At 39.3% G+C, this 23,835-nt stretch overlaps 1 protein-coding gene across 1 annotated transcript in view; it reads left to right on the forward strand.

Annotated features, from left to right (window-relative positions):
• VhaAC39-1 (V-type proton ATPase subunit VhaAC39-1) overlaps positions 1-21,962 on the forward strand; it is a 36,988-nt gene extending 15,026 nt beyond the window's left edge. Inside the window, exons 5-7 of the mRNA XM_053780898.2 lie at positions 244-401; positions 1,927-2,103; positions 20,340-21,962. Of these exons, the coding sequence (XP_053636873.2) occupies positions 244-401; positions 1,927-2,103; positions 20,340-20,579 (575 nt within the window). The 3' untranslated portion in view covers positions 20,580-21,962. The remainder of the gene's footprint in view (positions 1-243; positions 402-1,926; positions 2,104-20,339) is intronic.
• Positions 21,963-23,835: the final 1,873 nt, after the last annotated feature.

Genomic DNA, 23,835 nt, shown 5'->3' on the forward strand with positions numbered 1-23,835 from the left:
CCTGCTACTTGGAATAATGAACACTGTAAACTATGCTGATACCTGCTACTTGGAATATTATCACCATTTTTTATTTGAACTTCAAAACATTAATTTTGAAAGTAAAAGCATAGAGCAATGTATTAAGCAGATCGCTTATTTTACCAAATCTTTATTCAAATTAACTTTGCTTTTTACTGGATGACAAAATTCTCTGTCAGACTCCTGTAGATTAGAATCAACAAGATTTATTCTATATTGCAGCTGATTTCTTTGGTGAATGTGTGAGTGAGCAAGATTTGGATGAACTGAACATAGAGATCATCCGCAACACACTATACAAGGCATACCTGGAGTCTTTCTACAGCTACTGCAAATCTCTGGGTGGCATTACTGCTGAGGTCATGTGTGAGATACTTGCTGTAAGTAGCTCATATGTGATGAAAGCTTCAGTTTCATAATCATTATTATATATTTAGATCTTATGGAATGAAAGGGGATGTTACCTAAGGTGTTACTTCAAAGAATAATCCACTTGTTATTTGAGGACTGTCTCAGTTAATTTTTAACTTTATAGATTAAGTCAAAGCCTTGTAGTTTGTGCATTTGGAACTGTTTGTGTAACATGAAAGCAGGCATCTTTCTCTATACAGTATGTATGTTGGAAACGTGGGATATTAAGAGGCAAGTAAGTTAAAAGTATATATCATGCTCCTCCACCTTCTTTCTTTCAATGCACCAGCCATATCCCACCGAAGCAGGGTGGCTTTAACGTACACAGTGTACAGGGTCCTGAACGATTTCTTAAGAAGTCGGAATGCTGTTCTTAGGTTTGCTAGGCGCCCGTATGTATACAGAAGGGATTATATCGTGTTCCTATTTTAACTAATTTGTACATCCCAAGTATGGTGGGTTGGTTAGTTCATGCAAAGTACAAATAGCCGTACACACAATGCTTGCCGTGAGTGAGTGGCTATGTTGTGTGTTTTTATTGTTGATATGGTAGAATTTGGGTAGTGGCAAGTGGTGGTGAGCAGGAGCAGTTAGATGGCCCATAACATGTGAAAATGGTCACATTATTTAACTGCATTTTAAATGAAAACAAGTTGGTATTATCTACACTGAACCTTTCTGAGGAGATGCCTGTAAAAAGCTTTTTATCCATAGAATTGGAACTATTTTCCCTTTCCTTGGATCAAAATTGATTGCCTCCCATTTGCCTAATGTTGTGACACATCTATGGGTTAATAATTTTCTCCCCTTCCCTCCCCCATGATGTAATAATAATCCACACTGAACACTTGCTGCTGCATTTAACAACCACTAATCATTTCCTATAATATTAATGTTCATGACATGGTTTGAGGAAAGACTGTGCTGTAATGTGTAACTTGTCACTGCTGTGTGTAGCCAATTATTTCCAGTAAGACATTTTCCCTAAACAAAAGTAACTTTCAGCCATTTTGAATACTAGGGTTTTGGTTTATCTGTAACTTTTTTTTAATGTGTGTGGCTTGGCAGAGAAAAGCATATGTGGCAGTCAAAATAAAAATGTATTTGAGTGATAACTATTCACAGTATAACATTTTTGTTTTCATGTATGCTAAGCCCTTCACTAGTATCAAGGAAACTTCCTTGAGGGGAATATGACATTATACTCTTGAGAAATAGGAGAGGAGTCAGAATGTTACCTTAGGAAACATGAGCTTTTATTGGCAGTGTGGGTGAGGCAATGTCATTTATGATTCCAGTAGAATTTGATGATGCTGTGGTCACAATTTATTATTAACAGGTTCTCATGGGGAACAAAGAATTATGAATACAAGAGGAGGGTGAGGTCCTGATGAATTCAAAATACTGTTTCATTCCTAGTAAGAGCCCTCCAAATTCATTATATTATGCTTTATATGGTTTTAACTTTAATTTTTCCCATCAAATAAATTTCAGTTTGAGGCTGACCGTCGAGCATTCATCATCACACTTAACAGCTTTGGGACGGAACTAACAAATGAGGATAGAAAGAAACTTTACCCTCAGTGTGGTAAACTTTATCCTGATGGCCTGGCTGCTCTTGCTAGAGCTGATGATGCAGAAAATGTGAAACAAGTAGCTGAGTTTTACACAGTAAGTAATTTTTGTTTTAATATTTAAATTAATATAAAATGGAACCTCTATTTTCATTTTTCCCTGGTTTTCGTCAAATTCGGTTTTCGATGACTCTTTTTGTCAAAATAGTCCCAGTTTTCGTTCATCACCAGGTTTTCGTCCGCCGTACCAAATGTGTCCATCTGCCCGTGCCCACACACAGCATCCCACGCACCCATTCTGAGTCACTGGCTTTGTTTCTCGTCAAGTGGACATTACCCTGTGCATTCATACAAAACATTTCGTAATCCATTGTTTTTTGTGCTTGTTTATTGAATGCGAATGTTAACCCTTTGACTGTTTCTGCCGTATATGCACCTACCATCTGACTTACGACCGAGCTTGGTTCTGACCAACCGGTCGTAAGTCAAAATGGACGTAAGTCTAACTTTACTACTGAATATCAACTTCACATTTTTGTAATGACTTTATTTTGTTTTGGTATTTCATTTTTTACTTTACTTTTTATGCTGTTAGTACTGTATTTTATACAGAAAGGTTTAGGATAAACACTGTGTACAACACACAGTTGTTTATTTCCCAGAAATTGGGCATAAAAAACATGGTCGTAAGTCGAGTGGTCGTATGTAGAGCAGGTTGTAAGTTGGATGGTAGGTGTATACGTCTTGAGCCAGTGTTTCGGACGTATACAGATCTAGTCAGTAATTCTAACGGCTTCAAATCAAGCTGGTAGACCCACATGTGAGAGAATGAGTATGTGTGGTCAATGTGCACTGTATAAAAAAAATCCTGCAGCACTCAGTGTTTTTGGATTAAAATGCCGACTTTGAGGTGTATTTTCATATAGTATTTATGGTTGTATTCACATTTTCTTGGTCTCATTTGATAGAATGGAAAATATATTACAGAAATAGAGATGATTTTGATTAATTTCACGAAAACAACCTTGAAATTGATCTCAAAGGAGCGGAAATGTTCGATATTTAACAATGTTCAAAAGTAAGCAGATCACGCCACACGTCCAATACACATCAACTGAAGAGTCTAATATTCTTTCACTAGTGCGCTGATATTATTTATACCATTTTTACAAAAATGTGGTAATCTGCATAACAGTAAATCTTGTATTTTTTGTGTGAATAAAAAATCAAAATAGAAAGCAAGAGTAATATAAGAGGGACCTAGAGACATGACTAATGAACAGAGGATGTTATTTTAGTGCCAAGAATGTCTGCATTGTTTATTCTGGACCCTATTTTGAAATTGGCATCTTTTTTAATGTGTGTGAAATTGGCCAAATTGCCAATTTCTGACCACTTTATTGGGTAATTGATATCAGTAAATGGGCAGTTTCTTGTACTCAGTTGATAGAAAAAATGGGGTTCTAAAGAAATAGCTATGAGTTTGGTCAACTGGAACAACGGAATTGGGCGAAAATAGGGCTCAACATGGGCGAAATCGCAGATGCGTATATATCACCGAGATTACAAACTTCGCGGGAGTGTAATTCTGTAAGTTTTCTATCAAATTTTGTACTTTTGGTATCATTACCATCAGGGAAAGATTCTCTATCATTTCATAAGATTTTTTTTTTTTTTTTTTTTTTAACAGAATGACAGTTTCAGGAAGTGGCTTGTGACAGTCAAAGGGTTAAATAAGCCACCATGGGGCCAATGAAAGTTCTGAGTGCCAGCCCTTTGATAAAGAAGATTAGAAACATGATAGAATTTAGTGGTGGTAGTGGTTGATGGCAGTAGTGGTTGTGATGGTAGAGGGTGGTTGTGATTGTGGTAGTGATGATGGTAGAGGGTGGTAGTGATGGTAGAGATAACCTCTCTTCCCTCTCCCATCCTCACCGTCTTCCATACGCCAACACGTCTTCAGTAAAGGTAAAAGTGATTTATCCATTTCATTAGTGCTTATATTTATTTCTCATTGTTTTCTGTATGTAAAACTATAGTTATTCTCTATAAAATGTATTTTTGTTAATATTTTTAGGTGTCTGGAACGGATTAATTGGATTTACATTTTCATATAGGAAATACAGTATTGGTTCAGTTTTCGTTGAATTCGGTTTTTGTCAGACTCTCTGGAACGAATTAAAGACGAAAACCGTAATTCTACTGTACACTGTGTGTGTAAATGCCTATTTGAGTTGTTAGGAGGGGCACTAGCTCTTTGTCTTGAATCTTGCAATGTTATTTGATCATTCCACTTTTTGTTTACCATTTGTGGTTAGCACACTGGCTTGTGAGTTTTAGGACTTGCTTTCCATGGGCTCATACCCTCCCCATTCTGCTGAAGAGGATCCCAGAAGGGGATCAAAATATACAGACCAATTAATCTGGAGAGTTTGTCTCTGTAGGTTATTAGTGAGTGTTCTGTGATATGTTGAAGAAATGTTATTTTTTATAACTGTGGCTCCCATTGATGTGTAATTTTAAGCCATGTAATCTTGCTCTTGTTACATTCCTGTTTAGTGTATACTTGTCTACATTTTCTGTTTTGGATTTTTATATTTTGATTATATATTATGGCCTTTCCTTCCTTGATTGACCTAGCTTTTGCATTATTCCATCATATCTCCAGTTTTCCTAGACTCTGGCATCACTCTGGATGCACTTTCCTTAGATTTTATTGAGTTTCATATTGGAAATTGTAGATACATTTTGTAGAGAGAAACTTTATTCAGTTGCCCCTGTAGAACAGGTTTCTTCAATCAGTACATGTGGATGGACAAGTACAGTGTGGTTAGGTGTGTGGCTGGGTGAGTGAAGTCACAGCAAGGGTGTGGAGTGAGATAGGGGCACAGCAGGACAAATCCTGTCAGTGATCCTTTTATGCAAAGGATGGGCTAAAGATTTAGCTAACTGAAAGCTCCTTCATTCTGTTGGATTGTATTATGCATGCAGATAGAGCAGTTTTCAGTGTTCTTACAACCTGATCTGTAGGCTGTGGAGGTCACTTCCATGTACATCTTGTCAGCTGTTCCACAGTATGATGTAGACACCTGCATAACTGTGGTCTGAGTTGTGTATTGTTATACAATATTAAGAAGACACACCATCTGATATCCAGTCTTCCATTGCTTAGACTTTTTTATTTTATTATCACACCGGCCGATTCCCACCAAGGCAGGGTGGCCCGAAAAAGAAAAACTTTCACCATCATTCACTCCATCACTGTCTTGCCAGAAGGGTGCTTTACACTACAGTTTTTAAACTGCAACATTAACACCCCTCCTTCAGAGTGCAGGCACTGTACTTCCCATCTCCAGGACTCAAGTCCGGCCTGCCGGTTTCCCTGAATCCCTTCATAAATGTTACTTTGCTCACACTCCAACAGCACGTCAAGTATTAAAAACCATTTGTCTCCATTCACTCCTATCAAACACGCTCACGCATGCCTGCTGGAAGTCCAAGCCCCTCGCACACAAAACCTCCTTTACCCCCTCCCTCCAACCCTTCCTAGGCCGACCCCTACCCCGCCTTCCTTCCACTACAGACTGATACACTCTTGAAGTCATTCTGTTTCGCTCCATTCTCTCTACATGTCCGAACCACCTCAACAACCCTTCCTCAGCCCTCTGGACAACAGTTTTGGTAATCCCGCACCTCCTCCTAACTTCCAAACTACGAATTCTCTGCATTATATTCACACCACACATTGCCCTCAGACATGACATCTCCACTGCCTCCAGCCTTCTCCTCGCTGCAACATTCATCACCCACGCTTCACACCCATATAAGAGCGTTGGTAAAACTATACTCTCATACATTCCCCTCTTTGCCTCCAAGGACAAAGTTCTTTGTCTCCACAGACTCCTAAGTGCACCACTCACTCTTTTTCCCTCATCAATTCTATGATTCACCTCATCTTTCATAGACCCATCCGCTGACACGTCCACTCCCAAATATCTGAATACGTTCACCTCCTCCATACTCTCTCCCTCCAATCTGATATTCAATCTTTCATCACCTAATCTTTTTGTTATCCTCATAACCTTACTCTTTCCTGTATTCACCTTTAATTTTCTTCTTTTGCACACCCTACCAAATTCATCCACCAATCTCTGCAACTTCTCTTCAGAATCTCCCAAGAGCACAGTGTCATCAGCAAAGAGCAGCTGTGACAACTCCCACTTTGTGTGTGATTCTTTATCTTTTAACTCCACGCCTCTTGCCAAGACCCTCGCATTTACTTCTCTTACAACCCCATCTATAAATATATTAAACAACCACGGTGACATCACACATCCTTGTCTAAGGCCTACTTTTACTGGGAAAAAATTTCCCTCTTTCCTACATACTCTAACTTGAGCCTCACTATCCTCGTAAAAACTCTTCACTGCTTTCAGTAACCTACCTCCTACACCATACACTTGCAACATCTGCCACATTGCCCCCCTATCCACCCTGTCATACGCCTTTTCCAAATCCATAAATGCCACAAAGACCTCTTTAGCCTTATCTAAATACTGTTCACTTATATGTTTCACTGTAAACACCTGGTCCACACACCCCCTACCTTTCCTAAAGCCTCCTTGTTCATCTGCTATCCTATTCTCCGTCTTACTCTTAATTCTTTCAATTATAACTCTACCATACACTTTACCAGGTACACTCAACAGACTTATCCCCCTATAATTTTTGCACTCTCTTTTATCCCCTTTGCCTTTATACAAAGGAACTATGCATGCTCTCTGCCAATCCCTAGGTACCTTACCCTCTTCCATACATTTATTAAATAATTGCACCAACCACTCCAAAACTATATCCCCACCTGCTTTTAACATTTCTATCTTTATCCCATCAATCCCGGCTGCCTTACCCCCTTTCATTTTACCTACTGCCTCACGAACTTCCCCCACACTCACAACTGGCTCTTCCTCACTCCTACAAGATGTTATTCCTCCTTGCCCTATACACGAAATCACAGCTTCCCTATCTTCATCAACATTTAACAATTCCTCAAAATATTCCTTCCATCTTCCCAATACCTCTAACTCTCCATTTAATAACTCTCCTCTCCTATTTTTAACTGACAAATCAATTTGTTCTCTAGGCTTTCTTAACTTGTTAATCTCACTCCAAAACTTTTTCTTATTTTCAACAAAATTTGTTGATAACATCTCACCCACTCTCTCATTTGCTCTCTTTTTACATTGCTTCACCACTCTCTTAACCTCTCTCTTTTTCTCCATATACTCTTCCCTCCTTGCATCACTTCTACTTTGTAAAAACTTCTCATATGCTAACTTTTTCTCCCTTACTACTCTCTTTACATCATCATTCCACCAATCGCTCCTCTTCCCTCCTGCACCCACTTTCCTGTAACCACAAACTTCTGCTGAACACTCTAACACTACATTTTTAAACCTACCCCATACCTCTTCGACCCCATTGCCTATGCTCTCATTAGCCCATCTATCCTCCAATAGCTGTTTATATCTTACCCTAACTGCCTCCTCTTTTAGTTTATAAACCTTCACCTCTCTCTTCCCTGATGCTTCTATTCTCCTTGTATCCCATCTACCTTTTACTCCCAGTGTAGCTACAACTAGAAAGTGATCTGATATATCTGTGGCCCCTCTATAAACATGTACATCCTGAAGTCTACTCAACAGTCTTTTATCTACCAATACATAATCCAACAAACTACTGTCATTTCGCCCTACATCATATCGTGTATACTTATTTATCCTCTTTTTCTTAAAATATGTATTACCTATAACTAAACCCCTTTCTATACAAAGTTCAATCAAAGGGCTCCCATTATCATTTACACCTGGCACCCCAAACTTACCTACCACACCCTCTCTAAAAGTTTCTCCTACTTTAGCATTCAAGTCCCCTACCACAATTACTCTCTCACTTGGTTCAAAGGCTCCTATACATTCACTTAACATCTCCCAAAATCTCTCTCTCTCCTCTGCATTCCTCTCTTCTCCAGGTGCATACACGCTTATTATGACCCACTTCTCGCATCCAACCTTTACTTTAATCCACATAATTCTTGAGTTTACACATTCATATTCTCTTTTCTCCTTCCATAACTGATCATTTAACATTACTGCTACCCCTTCCTTTGCTCTAACTCTCTCAGATACTCCAGATTTAATCCCATTTATTTCCCCCCACTGAAACTCTCCTACCCCCTTCAGCTTTGTTTCGCTTAGGGCCAGGACATCCAACTTCTTTTCATTCATAACATCAGCAATCATCTGTTTCTTGTCATCCGCACTACATCCACGCACATTTAAGCAACCCAGTTTTATAAAGTTTTTCTTCTTCTCTTTTTTAGTAATTGTATACAGGAGAAGGGGTTACTAGCCCATTGCTCCCGGCATTTTAGTCGCCTCATACGACACGCATGGCTTACGGAGGAAAGATTCTTTTCCACTTCCCCATGGACAATAGAAGAAATAAAAAAGAACAAGAGCTATTTAGAAAAAGGAGAAAAACCTAGATGTATGTATATATATATATGCATGTGCGTGTCTGTGAAGTGTGACCAAAGTGTAAGTAGGAGTAGCAAGATATCCCTGTTATCTTAGCGTGTTTATGAGACAGAAAAAGAAACCAGCAATCCTACCATCATGCAAAACAGTTACAGGTTTTTTGTTTCACAGTCATCTGGCAGGACGGTAGTACTTCCCTGGGTGGTTGCTGTCTACCAACCTACTACCTTAGACTTTTTTGTTACTCAGAAATATCACTAAGTTATCCCAGGTTCATTATTTTGGCCACATTTGTGTCCAGATCAAAAAAAGATTTTCATCGGACCTTAAGCAAAGGCATTCCACAAGGGTGTTCTTAGCACAGTCCTGTTTTGTTTATTGTTAGTAATACATTGGCCATTTCCCACCAAGGCAGGGTGACCTGAATAAGAAGAAATATGGGAAAGATGAGGTGTATCATAGAATTGATGAGGGGAAAAAGGTGAGTGGTGCACTTAAGAGTCTGTGAAGACAAAAACTTTGTCCATGGAAGCAGAGGGGAATGTATGAAAGTATAGTTATACTAACACTCTCATACGAGTGTGAAACATGGGTGGTGAATGTTGCAACAAGGAGAAGGCTGGAGGCATTGGATATGTCAAGTCTGGGGGCAATATGTGGTGTGAATAAAATGCAGAGAATTCATAGTTTGGAAATTAGGAGGTGCGGGATTACCAAACCTATTATCCAGGGGGCTGAGGAGGGGTCGTTGAGGTGGTTTGGACGTGTAGAGAGGATGGAAAGAAATAACATGACTTCGAGAGTGTATAAATCTGTAGTGGAGGGAAGGCGGAGTAGGGGTCAGCCTAGGAAAGGTTGGAGGGAGGGGGTAAAGGAGGTTTCGTGTGTGAGGGGTTTGAACTTCCAGCAGGCATGCATGAGTGTTAGATAGGAACGAATGGAGACAAATGGTTTTTAGGACATGACGTGCTGTTGGAATGTGAACAAGATAACATTTATGAAGGGATTCAGGGAAACTGGCAGGCTGGATTTGAGTCCTAGAGATGGGAAGTACAGTGGACCCTCAGTTAACGACATCATCAGATACGTAAAAATCGGATGACACGTTTTTGCGTCAAAATATTGGCTCAGTTAACGACAAAGAACTCGGTTAAAATTATTCGTCCCGAACGTGTTCGTGCACCGTGAGCGGCCCTGCCACTCCATGTACAGCCAGTGTGCCATTGTTTACAAGCCAGTGAAGACAATGCCACGTGTACATGCAATACATTTTGTATTATTCCATTGTTTTTAGTGCTTGTAACTGCTAAATAAGCCACCATGGGCCCAAAGAAAGCTTCTATTGCCAGCCCTGTGGTAAAGAGGGTGAGAAATACTATTGAATTCAAGAAAGAGATCATCTCAAAATATGAAAGTGGAGTGCATGTCTCCGAGCTGGCCAGGTTGTATAACAAACCCCATACAATCATTGCTACTATCATGGCCAACAAAAAGGCAATCAAGGAAACTGTTGTTGCAAAAGGTGCAAATGTGCTTACAAAACAGAGACAGAGATCACAAATATTCAAAGATGTGGAGAGACTGTTGTTGGTGTGGATCAATGAGAAACAATTGTAGATGAATGGTTCAGAGAACCAACATGTTGATAAATTAGACACATGTGCAACTCTTGGGTATCTTTATTGAGGAAACGCTTCGCCACACAGTGGCTTCATCAGTCCATACAAAGGATAAACTTGAAGAGCAGGAGGAGAATGAAGTAATCAGTCCCTCAACCTTGAGTCGATGTAGTCAGTCCATCATTCTTGAATAGAATACGGCATACGTGCAGAGAAGGAGCTTATAAACCGTAGGCAGGAGAGGTGCAGCAGTCATAGGCTGTGTCACATTTGTTCAATGTGGAGGTAGGTCGTGCCCAAGAATTAGGCAAGCGAAGAATTCCCAAGTATTAAGATCCCAAGAAGTTGCAGTGTCTGACAGGTTTGTAGATGAATGGTTCAGAGAACCGTTCATCTACAAACCTGTCAGACACTGCAACTTCTTGGGATCTTAATACTTGGGAATTCTTCGCTGGCCTAATTCTTGGGCACGACCTACCTCCACATTGAACAAATGTGACACCGCCTATGACTGCTGCACCTCTCCTGCCTACGGTTTATAAGCTCCTTCTCCGCACGTATGCCGTATTCTATTCAAGATTGACGGACTGACCACATCGACTCAAGGTTGAGGGACTGATTACCTCGTTTTCCTCCTTTTCTTCAAGTTTCTCCTTTGTATGGACTGATGAAGCCACTGTGTGGCGAAACGTTTCCTCAATAAAGATACCCAAGAGTTGCACATGTGTCTAATTTATCGAGAAACAATTATCAGGAGATAGTGTTTCTCAGTCAGTTGTGTGTGAAAAGACAAGGCAGTTGCATGATCTAATTAAGAAATGCCTGGAACTAGTGCTCATATTGGTGAATTTAAGGCCAGCAAAGGTTGGTTTGAGAGATTTAAGAATCGTAGTGGCATATACAGTGTGATGAAGCATGGTGAGGCTACCAGTTCTGACAAAAAAGCATCTGAAAAATATGTGCAGGACTTTAAGGGGTACATAAAGGCTGAACAATTCAAACTCCAACAAGTGTTCAGTTGTACCTGGGCCTGGTTGACCAGGCGAGCACCAGACAAGCCTGGCCCGTGGCCGGGCTGAGAGTAGATATACTCTCGAAATTCTTCAAAGGTATATCAAAGGTGACAAAACAGGTCTGTTTTGGAAGAAAATGCCAAACAGGACCTACATTACTTAGGAGGAAAAGGCACTCCTAGGACACAAGTCTATGAAAGACAGGCTGACTCTCATGATTTGTAGTAATGCTAGTGGGGATTGCAAAGTGAAGCCTTTGCTAGTGTATCACTCTGAAACTCCCAGAGTATTAAAAAAAAAAAAGTGTTGTCAAGCCTAAATTGAGGAAAATGTCACTAGGGACATTTTCCTCAATTGGTTCTATGATGTGTTTGGCCCCAGTGTGAAAAAATATCCCCTGGAAAATAAATTGGAACTAAAGTGCCTCCTGGTATTAGACATGCTCCTGCTCATCCTTCAGACTTGGAAGAGCAAATTGTGGGGGAGTTTAGTTTCATAAAAGTCAAGCTTTTGCCTTCTAACACCACTCCTCTCCAGTAGGTCATTTCAAATTTCAAAAACTGTACACCAAAGCAGTGTTTTAAAAGTGCTTTGAAGTGACCTCAGACACTGAATTGACCCTAAGAGAGTTCTGAAAAGATCACTTCAGTATCCTCAGTTGCATAAACCTTATAGGTAAGGCTTGGGAGGGAGTGACTTGCATGACTTTGAATTCTGCTTGGAGAAAATTGTGGCCAGAATGTGTACAAGAGAAGGATTTTGAAGGGTTTGGGGCTAACCTTGAGGAGCCTATACCAGTTGTGGAATCTATTGTGGTATTGAGGAAGTTGGAGGTTAGTGGCGAGGATGTGGAAAAGTTGGTGGAGAATGACGATGAAGAGCTAACCACTACAGAGCTGCAAGAGCTTGAGGTGCAACAGCAACAGACCACAGCTCAGGAATTTCCTTCAGAGGAGGGAAGAGAGAGATGGAGGAAGTTGCCTTCTTCAGCGATTAAGGACATTGTACAATGTGGACAAAAGTCCAAGCATTTATGGATGAACATCACCCTGACACAGCTGTTGCAAGCCGTGCTAGTGACTTTTACAATGACAATGTTGTGTCCCATTTTAGGGAAATCTTAGATGCCAGAAACAGCTCTCTGGACAGATTTTTGGTGTGACAAAGGTCCAATGACTCAAGCTGGTCCTATTGGCATTAAAAAACAAAGAAGGGAGGTAATCCCAGAAAAGGACTTGGTACCTAAAGTCCTTATGGAAGGGGATTCGCCTTCCAAACAATAATACACCTCCATCCTCTCTCCTCCTCCTGTCTCATCACTCATCAATAAATCTTCAGTAAAGGTAAGTGTAATTTTAATATTGTTTATTCTGCATGTTTCATTGTTTTCTGTGTAGGGAAATGTATATTTCATGTAAAAAAATTTTGTTTAATACTTTTGGGTGTCTGGAACGGATTAATTGGATTTCCATTATTTCTTATGGGGAAAATTAATTTGGATAACGATAGAATCTGCTAGACAAGCTCTCTGGAATGTATTAATGTCATTAACTGGGGGTCCACTGTACAGTGTTGACACTGAAGGAGGGGTGTTAATCTTGCAGTTTTATAACTGTAGTGTAAGAACACCTCTGGCAAGACAGTGAAGAAGTGAATGGTGATGAAAGTTTCTTTTTTGGGCCACCTGACCTTGGTGGGAAATGGCCAATGTGTTAATAAAAAAAAAAGGTAAATAGGCCATTTCTTCAATTGATAGAATAAGAGGGAGTTCTAGTGAAGTAGCCATGAATTTGGTCAAGTGGAACAAAGGAATTTGCCCAAAAATAGGGCTCAAAGTGGGCAAAATCACTGATGCATAAATATCGGCGAGACTACTAACTTCGCAAGAGCGTAATTCCATGAATTTTCTATCAAACTTTGAACTTTTTGTTTCATTACCCTCAGAAAAAGATTCTCTGTCATTTTATAAGATTTTTTTTTTAAATTCTTCAACAATATGAGCAAGTTTGCAAGCAGGGGTCTTGACATTCAAAGGGTTAGTGCCCCAGGGTGATGAAATGCACATACATACAGTACACCCATTACTTACCTTAAAATATTTGTAGTCTTAATGTAGGGTGAGAGGTGAGTATTTATTGTAGAAAGGTGTGGTAGCTCTCCTGCTGCCACACCTACATGTAATATATGACATTTAAAGCACTCCAAAGCTATTATTATTATTATTATTATTATTATTATTATTATTATTATTATATTTTATTATTATTATTATTATTATTATATTTTATTATTATTATTATTATTATTATTATTATTATTATTATTATATTATTATTTAGAGAGAATGGATCAAAGTAGAATGACATGGAAAGCATATAAATCTATAGGGGAAGGAAGGCGGGGTAGGGGTCGTCCTCGAAAGGGTTGGAGAGAGGGGGTAAAGGAGGTTTTGTGGGTAAGGGGCTTGGACTTCCAGCAAGCGTGCGTGAGCGTGTTAGATAGGAGTGAATGGAGACGAATGGTACTTGGGACCTGACGATCTGTTGGAGTGTGAGCAGGGTAATATTTAGTGAAGGGATTCAGGGAAACCGGTTATTTTCATATAGTCGGACTTGAGTCCTGGAAATGGGAAGTACAATGCCTGCACTTTAAAGGAGGGGTTTGGGATATTGGCAGTTTGGGGGGATATGTTGTGTATCTTTATGTGTGTATGCTTCTAGACTGTTGTATTCTGAGCACCTCTGCAAAAACAGTGATAATGTGCGAGTGTGGTGAAAGTGTTGAATGATGATGAAAGTATTTTCTTTTTGGGGATTTTCTTTCTTTTTTTGGGTCACCCTGCCTCGGTGGGAGACGGCCGACTTGTTGAAAAAAAAAAAAAAAATATTATTATTATTATTATATGGCATCTTCAAGACTAGTGAGACACTGTGATTTTAATGTGTACCTTCATCCGAGCACAGTGTATAAGTTAATTTAGGTACAGGTACTGTACACGTAAGTACATGTATAATTATCAGTGTATGTATAATTGGCAGTTTGAAGGGATATGTTGTGTATCTTTATATGTGTATACTTCTAAACTGATGTATTCTGAGCACCTCTGCAAAAACAGTGATAATGTGTGAGTGTGGTGAAAGTGTTGAATGATGATGAAAGTATTTTCTTTTTGGGGATTTTCTTTCTTTTTTGGGTCACCCTGCCTCGGTGGGAGACAGCCGACTTGTTGAAAAAAAAAAATGTATAATATGCAATAATTTTAAAACACCTGAAATTTTGGAAAATTTCCAGACATAATAGAGATATTTGGGAGTGGACGTGTCAGCGGATGGGTCTATGAAAGATGAGGTGAATCATAGAATTGATGAGGGAAAAAGAGTGAGGGGTGCACTTAGGAGTCTGTGGAGACAAAGAACTTTGTCCTTGGAGGCAAAGAGGGGAATGTATGAGAGTATAGTTTTACCAACGCTCTTATATGGGTGTGAAGCGTGGGTGATGAATGTTGCAGCGAGGAGAAGGCTGGAGGCAGTGGAGATGTCATGTCTGAGGGCAATGTGTGGTGTGAATATAATGCAGAGAATTCGTAGTTTGGAAGTTAGGAGGAGGTGCGGGATTACCAAAACTGTTGTCCAGAGGGCTGAGGAAGGGTTGTTGAGGTGGTTCGGACATGTAGAGAGAATGGAGCGAAACAGAATGACTTCAAGAGTGTATCAGTCTGTAGTGGAAGGAAGGCGGGGTAGGGGTCGGCCTAGGAAGGGTTGGAGGGAGGGGGTAAAGGAGGTTTTGTGTGCGAGGGGCTTGGACTTCCAGCAGGCATGCTTGAGCGTGTTTGATAGGAGTGAATGGAGACAAATGGTTTTTAATACTTGACGTGCTGTTGGAGTGTGAGCAAAGTAACATTTATGAAGGGATTCAGGGAAACCGGCAGGCCGGACTTGAGTCCTGGAGATGGGAAGTACAGTGCCTGCACTCTGAAGGAGGGGTGTTAATGTTGCAGTTTAAAAACTGTAGTGTAAAGCACCCTTCTGGCAAGACAGTGATGGAGTGAATGATGGTGAAAGTTTTTCTTTTTCGGGCCACCCTGCCTTGGTGGGAATCGGCCGGTGTGATAATAAAAAAAAATAATAATAGAGACGTGGAGCTCACGGAGGATGCAAACAGTGGCACATGGATGCCATAATAGCAACTCAGGAAGGAAGCTGTATGATGAATTTTGGTCGTAATTTGAAGTCCTGTATTAGCAAAACACCATAGAGCGGGGCTCTCCTTTACTTGATTATTCAATTTCTTCTGCTCATTCGATAAAATGGAAGACATACTAGCAGAGTAGCTAAGAATTTGGTTGACTGGAACAATATAATTGCCTAACCTAGGTCTCACAGTGGGTAAAATCACCGATGCGTAAATATCACTTGACAGCAAAATTCACAAAAGTGTAATTTTGTCAATTTTCCATCAAATTTTGTACTTTATGTTTTATTATCTTCAGAAAAAGAATCTCTTCCATTTCATAAGAAAAAAAAAATTATTTTTTGAAAATTCTTGGACAGTGTGAACAACTTTCAGATCCAGGATCTGGACAGTGAGAGGGTTAATGGAGAGTGAGAGGGTTAATGGAGAGTGAGAGGGTTAATGGAAAAGTGCTAAATCTTTAGGGGTCATCAGGTACCTGGGAAATGAAAAATAAGGTATAGTTTGATACAAGGAAGAGGAGGGTAGCTTCTGTTTCTTGAATCAAGAACTCTTCATTAGCATTAAGACACTTGAAAGGACTTTGTAGGATGCTATGGAAAAAAACCATACCCCGGCCGGGATTGAACCCGCGGTCAGAGAGTCTCAAAACTCGTGTCATTACAATTTCATGAGTCATGCTATGGAAATTGTGATATTCCTGAGACCTATGCTGGCAGACTGAATTTTCTTAAAACTGTCATATCTTGGGGTAAAGGTTGATAGATCTTCATCCTCAAATGGCTTTGATTCTATCAAAACTTATGGAGCTCGGTTGTATTAACCCTTTCAGGGTCCAGAGGTCAAATCTCAGAGGGTGTGCCAGGGTCCAAGAATTTTTTTGAAAAAAAAAAAAAATTATTATTATTACAGAATTAAAGATAAGTTTCTGTAGGAAATAAAAAAAAATTTCGATCAGTAGTTGCCGAGATAACGAGGCGTGAAGTTGACCCTCAGTGACCTGGTGGCGGCAACATCCGCTACTTCCGTAAAGTCTCATTATTTTATTTTGTTTTTGTTACTTTTTTCTTTTCTTTTCTAATATTTTTTTACAGTAACTTTTGTGGCCTGTGAGACCAATAAAATGTATAATTGTACACTCATTGTATTCAACACAATAACAGCACTAATTTATCATTATATTGCTTACAAAACTTGTAAACAAGTTTATTGTAAACAAAATAATGATGAAAATATTAGTGTGGTTATTGTGTTGAATACAATGGTACTATATAGTACCATATGGTACATTGTGCCATATGGTGCCATTGTAACATGTGGTACTATATGGTACTGTTGTATTCAGCACAATAACTGCACTAATATTTTCATCATTATTTCATTTACAATAATTATTTACAAAAAAATATGCAAAAATGTTATATATTAGTAATGTTCTATTATATATTTACATATGTACAGCCACTGGACATGTTGCTAGAGGTGGATGATGAAGCGCTTTGTCTTGGAAACTGCTGAGTCAGGGGCTTGGGTCCCACTCTGTCTGGGCTAGTGTCTTGCACCAACACCACCTACTGACCATATGTTACAGGGTATCATATGGTGCTGGGTACCATATGGTGCAGGGTAGCGTATTGTACAGGGCACCATATGGTACAGATACATGGATCCCTTTGGAAATAAGTCTCCCTGACTTTTTTTGGGTTATCCTGGGATTTTATACATATGCTGCTATGTATGATAATCTATGTAACTGTATTTGTGCACACCTGAATAAACTTACTCAAGCACATGTGGCATAAGTTTATTCAGATATACACAAATACAGTTACATAGATTATCATAAATAGCAGCATATGTTTGGAGAATGTAGGATAACCCAAAAAGGCACACTTATTTCCATTAGGGTTCCTGTACACTGTACCATATGGTACCATTGTACCATAGAATTCCTCTTGATATCCACTTCCATCAGTCTTAGAATTATAACTTGGGAAGAGGAGAGTCAGAATTCGCCTGGGGAGTGAGAGCTTCCTTGCCGCCAGGCATGGTGAACAAAGCTACTTTGGTGGCGTTCCCACAATGCCATGCAGGCACCCAGATTTTTTGTATACTGCGCACACTGACCACGCAGACCCATTGTCTTAGATGTAGGCCTACCAGCCTTCTCGAGCTAAATTTGAGGCTGCTATAATGTTGGCATGGTTCTACAGTTTGGACCCACAACTCAAAGCTGTAGAACTACGAAACGGACCCTGAAAGGCTTAACCCTTTCAGGGTCCAGAAGCCAAATTTCAAAGTGTGCACCAGGGTCCAAGAATTTAAAAAAAAAAAATTGTTTTTTCTTATGAGATGGTAGAGAATCTTTTTCTGAAGGTATTAAAACAAAAAGTACGAAATTTGATGGAAAATTTACGAAATTATGCTCTCGCGAATTTTGATGTGTCAGCGATATTTACGAATCGGCGATTTTGCCGACTTTGACTCCCATTTTAGGCCAAGTACATTACTCCAGTCGAGTAAATTCTTAGCTATTTCACTAGTATTACTTCTATTCTATCGACTGAGCACAAGAAATCGCCAAGTCAACCGTTTCAACTACAAAATAAAGTGATCGGAAATTGGTAATTTGGCCAATTTAACACAAAGTTCAAAATATTCCAATTTCAAAATAGGGTCCAGAATAAACAATGTAGGTATTCCTGGAACTAAACTAACATTTCCTCTGTTCATTAGTTAGGTTTTGAGGCTTCACAAATGAATTCCATTTTTATTTTTTATTCACATAATGCATTTTTATTCAAACCAAAAAATAGAAGATTTACTGTTATGCAATATTGTAATAATTGTATAAATATCACCACATTTGTGAATGTATATTAGACCCACCAGCTGGCGTGTATTAGACGTGTGAGGTCGTTTGTTTACTCTTGAACATCGGCAAAAATTTAACATTTCTGCTACTTTGAGCTCAGTTTCAAGCCATTTCCAGTGCTAAAACCAATCAAAATCATCTCTATTTCTGTAATATGTCTTCCATTCTATCAAATGAGACCAAGAAATCACAAATACAACTATAAAAAACATACGAAAAACTCTGTTTTAATAAAAAAATCACGGTCAGTTTTTTTCTCTCATACACTGTGTGCTGCAGGATTTGTTTTATGTGGTGCACACATACCACACAGATGTATTCTCTCATATCTAGGCCCAAATTTACCACTCAGTTTATCAGAGTGAGCTGAGCTCATGGCGTAGATCTACGGTTTGGACCCTGAACGTAAAGCCGTAGATCTATGGCACAGACCCTGAAAGGGTTAATCATCAGTAACTATTCCTTCCCAGCTTGATTTTGTCCACCAGGGATGTGTTGATGTGCTTTTCGTTTGTCTTGTCAAAAGCCTGTGTGAAGAGTAATGCTCCTTCATTACAAAACTTGAGATACTCATTGTCTGTTACCTTACTTGTTTTTATAACCCTACAACCATTAACTGTTCAAGCTGATATTTTCATTAGTCATATTTCTTTATCATGTCCTTTTAATCTCTGCTTTCTGACTAGTTACTTCCCTCCCCTTTTCTGTTTACCTTCTGCTTATTTTTCATTCCATATTGGGAGATGCTGATTCAAGTACATGTACAATATATACATTCTTCCTTTTTCAAAGTTGACCTTGCATGTTTGTTATGTTGGATGTTGCCCAGATTCTGAAGTTATTTGATGGCAGTTGTCAAGCCTAAATTCAACCCAGCCTTGAAAAGGAACTAAGTGCATTAACTATTTCTTAACACTCAGCAGTTGTTTAGTATTGTGAAATTATCTTGGTTCAACCATGCAACATCTTAGGACAATGTTCAGAGAAGTTGAATGGGTCTGCACATAACATGCATGAGTAAACTAAAATGTACACAGACAAGCAGGTGCATTTGATATTTTGTGAACTTTTAAAATATTCACATTTAATACTTCGGTGGGAGACGGCCGACGTGTTGAAAAAAAAAAATTGAGTAATAAGTAAGGATACATCAGACATTTATAGGTAGTAGGTTAGTAGACAGCAACCGCCCAGGGAGGTACTACTGTTCTGCCAAGTGAGTGTAAAACGAAAGCCTGTAATTGTTTTACATGATAGTATTGCTGGTGTCCATTTTTCTGTCTCATAAACATGCAAGGTTTCAGGTACATCTTGCTACCTCTACTTACACTTAGGTCACACTACACATACATGTACAAGCATATATATACACACACCCCTCTGGGTTTCTTCTATTTTCTTACTAGTTCTTGTTTATTTCCTCTTGCCTCCATGGGGAAGTGGAACAGAATTCTTCCTCCGTAAGCAATGCGTGTTGTAAGAGGCGACTAAAATCCCAGGAGCAAGGGGCTACTAACCCTTTCTCCTGTATATATTACTAAATGTAAAAGGAGAAACTTTCGTTTTTTCTTTTGGGCCACCCTGCCTCGGTGGGATACGGCCGGTGTGTTGAAAGAAGACATCAGACATTATCACTAGAGCCACAATTTGAATTGATTGAAGTTATTTTTTAAATACACTACCTAACAGAATACTCCATTCTACTGAATGTACAGCAATACATGCAACCATATGACCTGTCTTTGTAATACTCATTTGTGCTTCATTGTTATCTGTTTACAATAATGTTTTATCACTGATTACATCATTGCTTAGTTAATCTTAAGTTAATTTTAAGCCAGCCCGTAATGCTATGCATACAAGTGGCTTTGGCATGCTGCTCTTACCTGTATTTTTTTGTACCTCTGTATATTCAAATTATTAAATAAATAAATAAAAGGCAAGAATTTGCAGTGTAGTAGAGAGCTTTGATATGACAATTGCACTGCTAACTTTTTACTTGCATTACATAAAGTTATAGCTCAGGAAGCCATAACTTTTTTAAACTTAGATATTTATGAAATATTAATGGTTTAATGTTGTTCATTTCACTAAAGGAGTACCGTGCACTGTTTGAGGGAGCCGGCAGCAACCCTGGAGAGAAGACTCTGGAGGACAAGTTCTTTGAGCATGAAGTAAAGTTGAATGTTAATTCTTTCCTGCATCAGTTTCATTTTGGCGTCTTCTATGCATATCTCAAACTAAAGGAACAAGAGTGCCGGAACATTGTTTGGATTGCTGAGTGTATTGCTCAGAAGCACAGAGCTAAGATTGACAACTACATCCACATTCTCTAAAATATCTTTTTATTTTTTTTATTTTTTTTTTTTCAAAATTTAATTTTAGTATTTTCAAGTTTACAGGTAAAATAAAACTTGAAGTATTTATGGAAATGCTTTTTCTTAATGAAATATAAATATATTGCTATTGTAATCAGCTTTCATTTTTAGCAATAAGTTCTTTATCATTTAAAATTTAAAGGTAGGATGTTGTGTAAACAAAATTTATTATTATTATAATCAAGGGGAAGCGCTAAACCCATAGGATTATACAGCGCCTGGGGGGGGATATGGAAGGCATTCAGGCTTAATTCGGGGAACTGGAGCACAGATCCAACTCCCTAAATCAAGAGCCCCTCACCAACATCAAGGAACCTTCCCTGAGTGGTATATATTGATAGTGTATGAATTTCCTGCCTTGTACTTTTATAGCTTGCATAAATGTAAGAATTTTAATATTAGCTGGTGATTATTAAGTCATTCCACAGAGATTATCAGGGAAAAAAACAATAGTTGATGATACTTGTTTGCCATGTGAAACCATAAATAAAAATATAATAAATTCAAGCACTAATATCAGCTTGAGTGCTAAACCTGTATGGGTCATAGTGAAACCATGACCTGAACTATTTCTTAAACTATATAGTGCTCATCTCTAGCAGTATATTGAACTTCTAATTGCCTGCTGCTTTAGGCAATTTAAAGAAATTCATCTAGAAAACTTTACATTGCCAGTTGAACATTTTAAGAAAATATTTTGGGTGAAATTAGTTTTCATAAAAGTTGATACTGGTCCTGTCACATGTTACAGGTTCCTCAGTGTTAGTATAAGGTTGGAACAACTTGCCCTAATTTTTATTAAGTCTGTTTAGCTGCAGTTTTCAGTGGTGTACATAGTTCTACATTAACATGGTAGCTAGTGTAGCTGGTATATCTTGTATAATTTATATGTAGATATGATAAATAAGAACTGTTAATCAGTGTTGTGTATGATAGCTATCCAAATTTTAGTTTGTGTAGTAGTAGTGTGTATCATATGTATGCAGTGGAAATTAAAATTGTTGCTATATATATATATAGCTACATTCCAAGTGTTTCCTCAGTGGCTATAAAGGTATATTCCTGCTGATATTGAAGAGACGTGCAGGAGTGAGCTTCATTATGACAGTTTTGAAGTGGTCAGTGACTTGATACAACTGTCCACAGCAAAACAGTTACTATGAAAGCTTACTTTGTATTTTTCTTCAGTTTTCCATTAAGGTTGCAGAAAATATCACAACTTCCAGGTGTGTGGCACTTGGCTCATAACACAAGTGTTTAAATTTTTTAATGTATATAGTACTGTATATGTTTATCAAGATTTATAAGCTTTCTGTGGAAAGTATTAAAGAATGGTGATAATTTAGTTTTTCAGTGAGCCTGATTGTGAAATTGACAAATATTTGAAGTGAAATGGTAGGCAACAAAAGTATGGGATATAACATTTTCTAAATGTTTTATTCTAGTCCCTCAAGGGAGGCTCTTTGATGCCAGTGAGGGGCTCTTAATCCAAGGAATTGGACTTGCCCTCCCCTTATTTGGATTGAACCTAAATGCCTCCCAGGCACTGTATGACCCCTATGGGTTTAGTGCTTGCCCATAAATATAATAATTTACTCTAGCCCTAACCTTAATCAAAGCTTGGTGCTAATAACCCCTCAAGGAAGGTTCCTTGATGTTGGTGAGGGGCTCTTGATTCAGGGAATTGGATTTGTGCTCCAGTTCCCCGAATTAAGCCTGATTATTATTATTATAATCAAAAAGAAGCGCTAAGCCACAAGGGCTATACAGCGCTGCAGGGTAGGGAAGGAAGCAAGGGAATTGGATGGCAGAAGGGAGGGGGGATGATCAGCAGGGTACAGAAAACAGCGGGGCAGGGGATAGTACGGGGGTAGAGGGTAGCAAGAGATACAAGTAGAAAGGGCTGAAAGTATCAAAATTTGTGGAGTAAGTCAGTCGTTGTCAAAAAGTCAATGAGAGAGTCCGGATGAAAGGTGGGTCCATCAGCGAGAAGGGAAGGTAAAGAGAGAGCAGCGGGGCGAAGACGACGACAGAGGTAAATTCTGCGTGCTCGTTGATAAAGTGGGCAGTCCAACAGAATGTGGCTGACTGATAATGGAGCTTGGCAATTCTCACAGAGAGGAGCAAGACGCCTCTCCATGAGATATCCATGAGTAAGACGAGTATGGCCAATGCGAAGACGGGAGAGAGTAGTCTCCCAACCTCGACACTGGTGATAAGAAGACGGCCAGTAACCTATACTCGGTTTAATAGACTGAAGTTTGTTGCCGAGCATAGTAGACCAACGTTGTTGCCAACGGGTGTGAAGGTGGGAAGATATTACAGCAAAATAGTCCGTACATGGAATACCTCTATAAGAAACTGGTAGGTCATGTACTGCTGACCGCGCAGCAGTGTCTGCCTGTTCATTGCCCTGTACGTCAACATGACCAGGGACCCAACAAAAAACAATATCTTTATGCTTAGTAAAGATGCGGCGTAGCCAAAGTTGGATACGGAGGACTAAGGGGTGAGGTGTATCAAATTTTTGTATAGCCTGTAAAGCACTAAGGGAGTCTGAGACAACCACAAATGATGACACAGGCATAGATGCAATACGGATAAGTGCTGTAAGGATGGCATATAATTCAGCAGTAAAAATACTAGCTGAAGATAGTAAATGCCCTTGTACGACGCTGTCCGGAAACACTGCTGCGAATCCTACGCCGTCAGAAGACTTAGAGCCATCTGTGTACACAGCAATGGCATGAGAATGAGAGTGAAAGTGGTCAAGAAAAAGAGAGCGGGAAGCGACCGTAGACAGTTGGGCTTTCGAGCAAGGGAGGGAGAAAGAACAGACTCGAACAGCTGGAACTTCCCAGGGGGGTAGGGAAAAGTGTGATGCTACATGTACATAGAAAGGTGGTAGTTGAAGAGAAGACAAGAGCGAATGAAGGCGAAGAGAGAAGGGACGGAGTAAGCAGGGGCGGCGAACAAATAAAGAATGTCTACTAATATCAGTGACCATTCTATAAATGGAAGGAGTGCGGAGATCATGAGAGCGTACATAGTAGCGCAGGCAATGGGCATCACGGCGATCGGATAAGGATGGAACGTTCGCTTCTGCATAGAGGCTTTCGACAGGGGAAGAGCGAAAAGCACCAAGGCATAAACGTAATCCTTGGTGATGAATGGGGTTAAGGCTAGAGAGAGTAGCAGGAGATGCCGCTGAATA

This window comes from Cherax quadricarinatus, chromosome 75 (genome assembly GCF_038502225.1).
Source record: "Cherax quadricarinatus isolate ZL_2023a chromosome 75, ASM3850222v1, whole genome shotgun sequence".
Classification (NCBI taxonomy): domain Eukaryota; kingdom Metazoa; phylum Arthropoda; class Malacostraca; order Decapoda; family Parastacidae; genus Cherax; species Cherax quadricarinatus.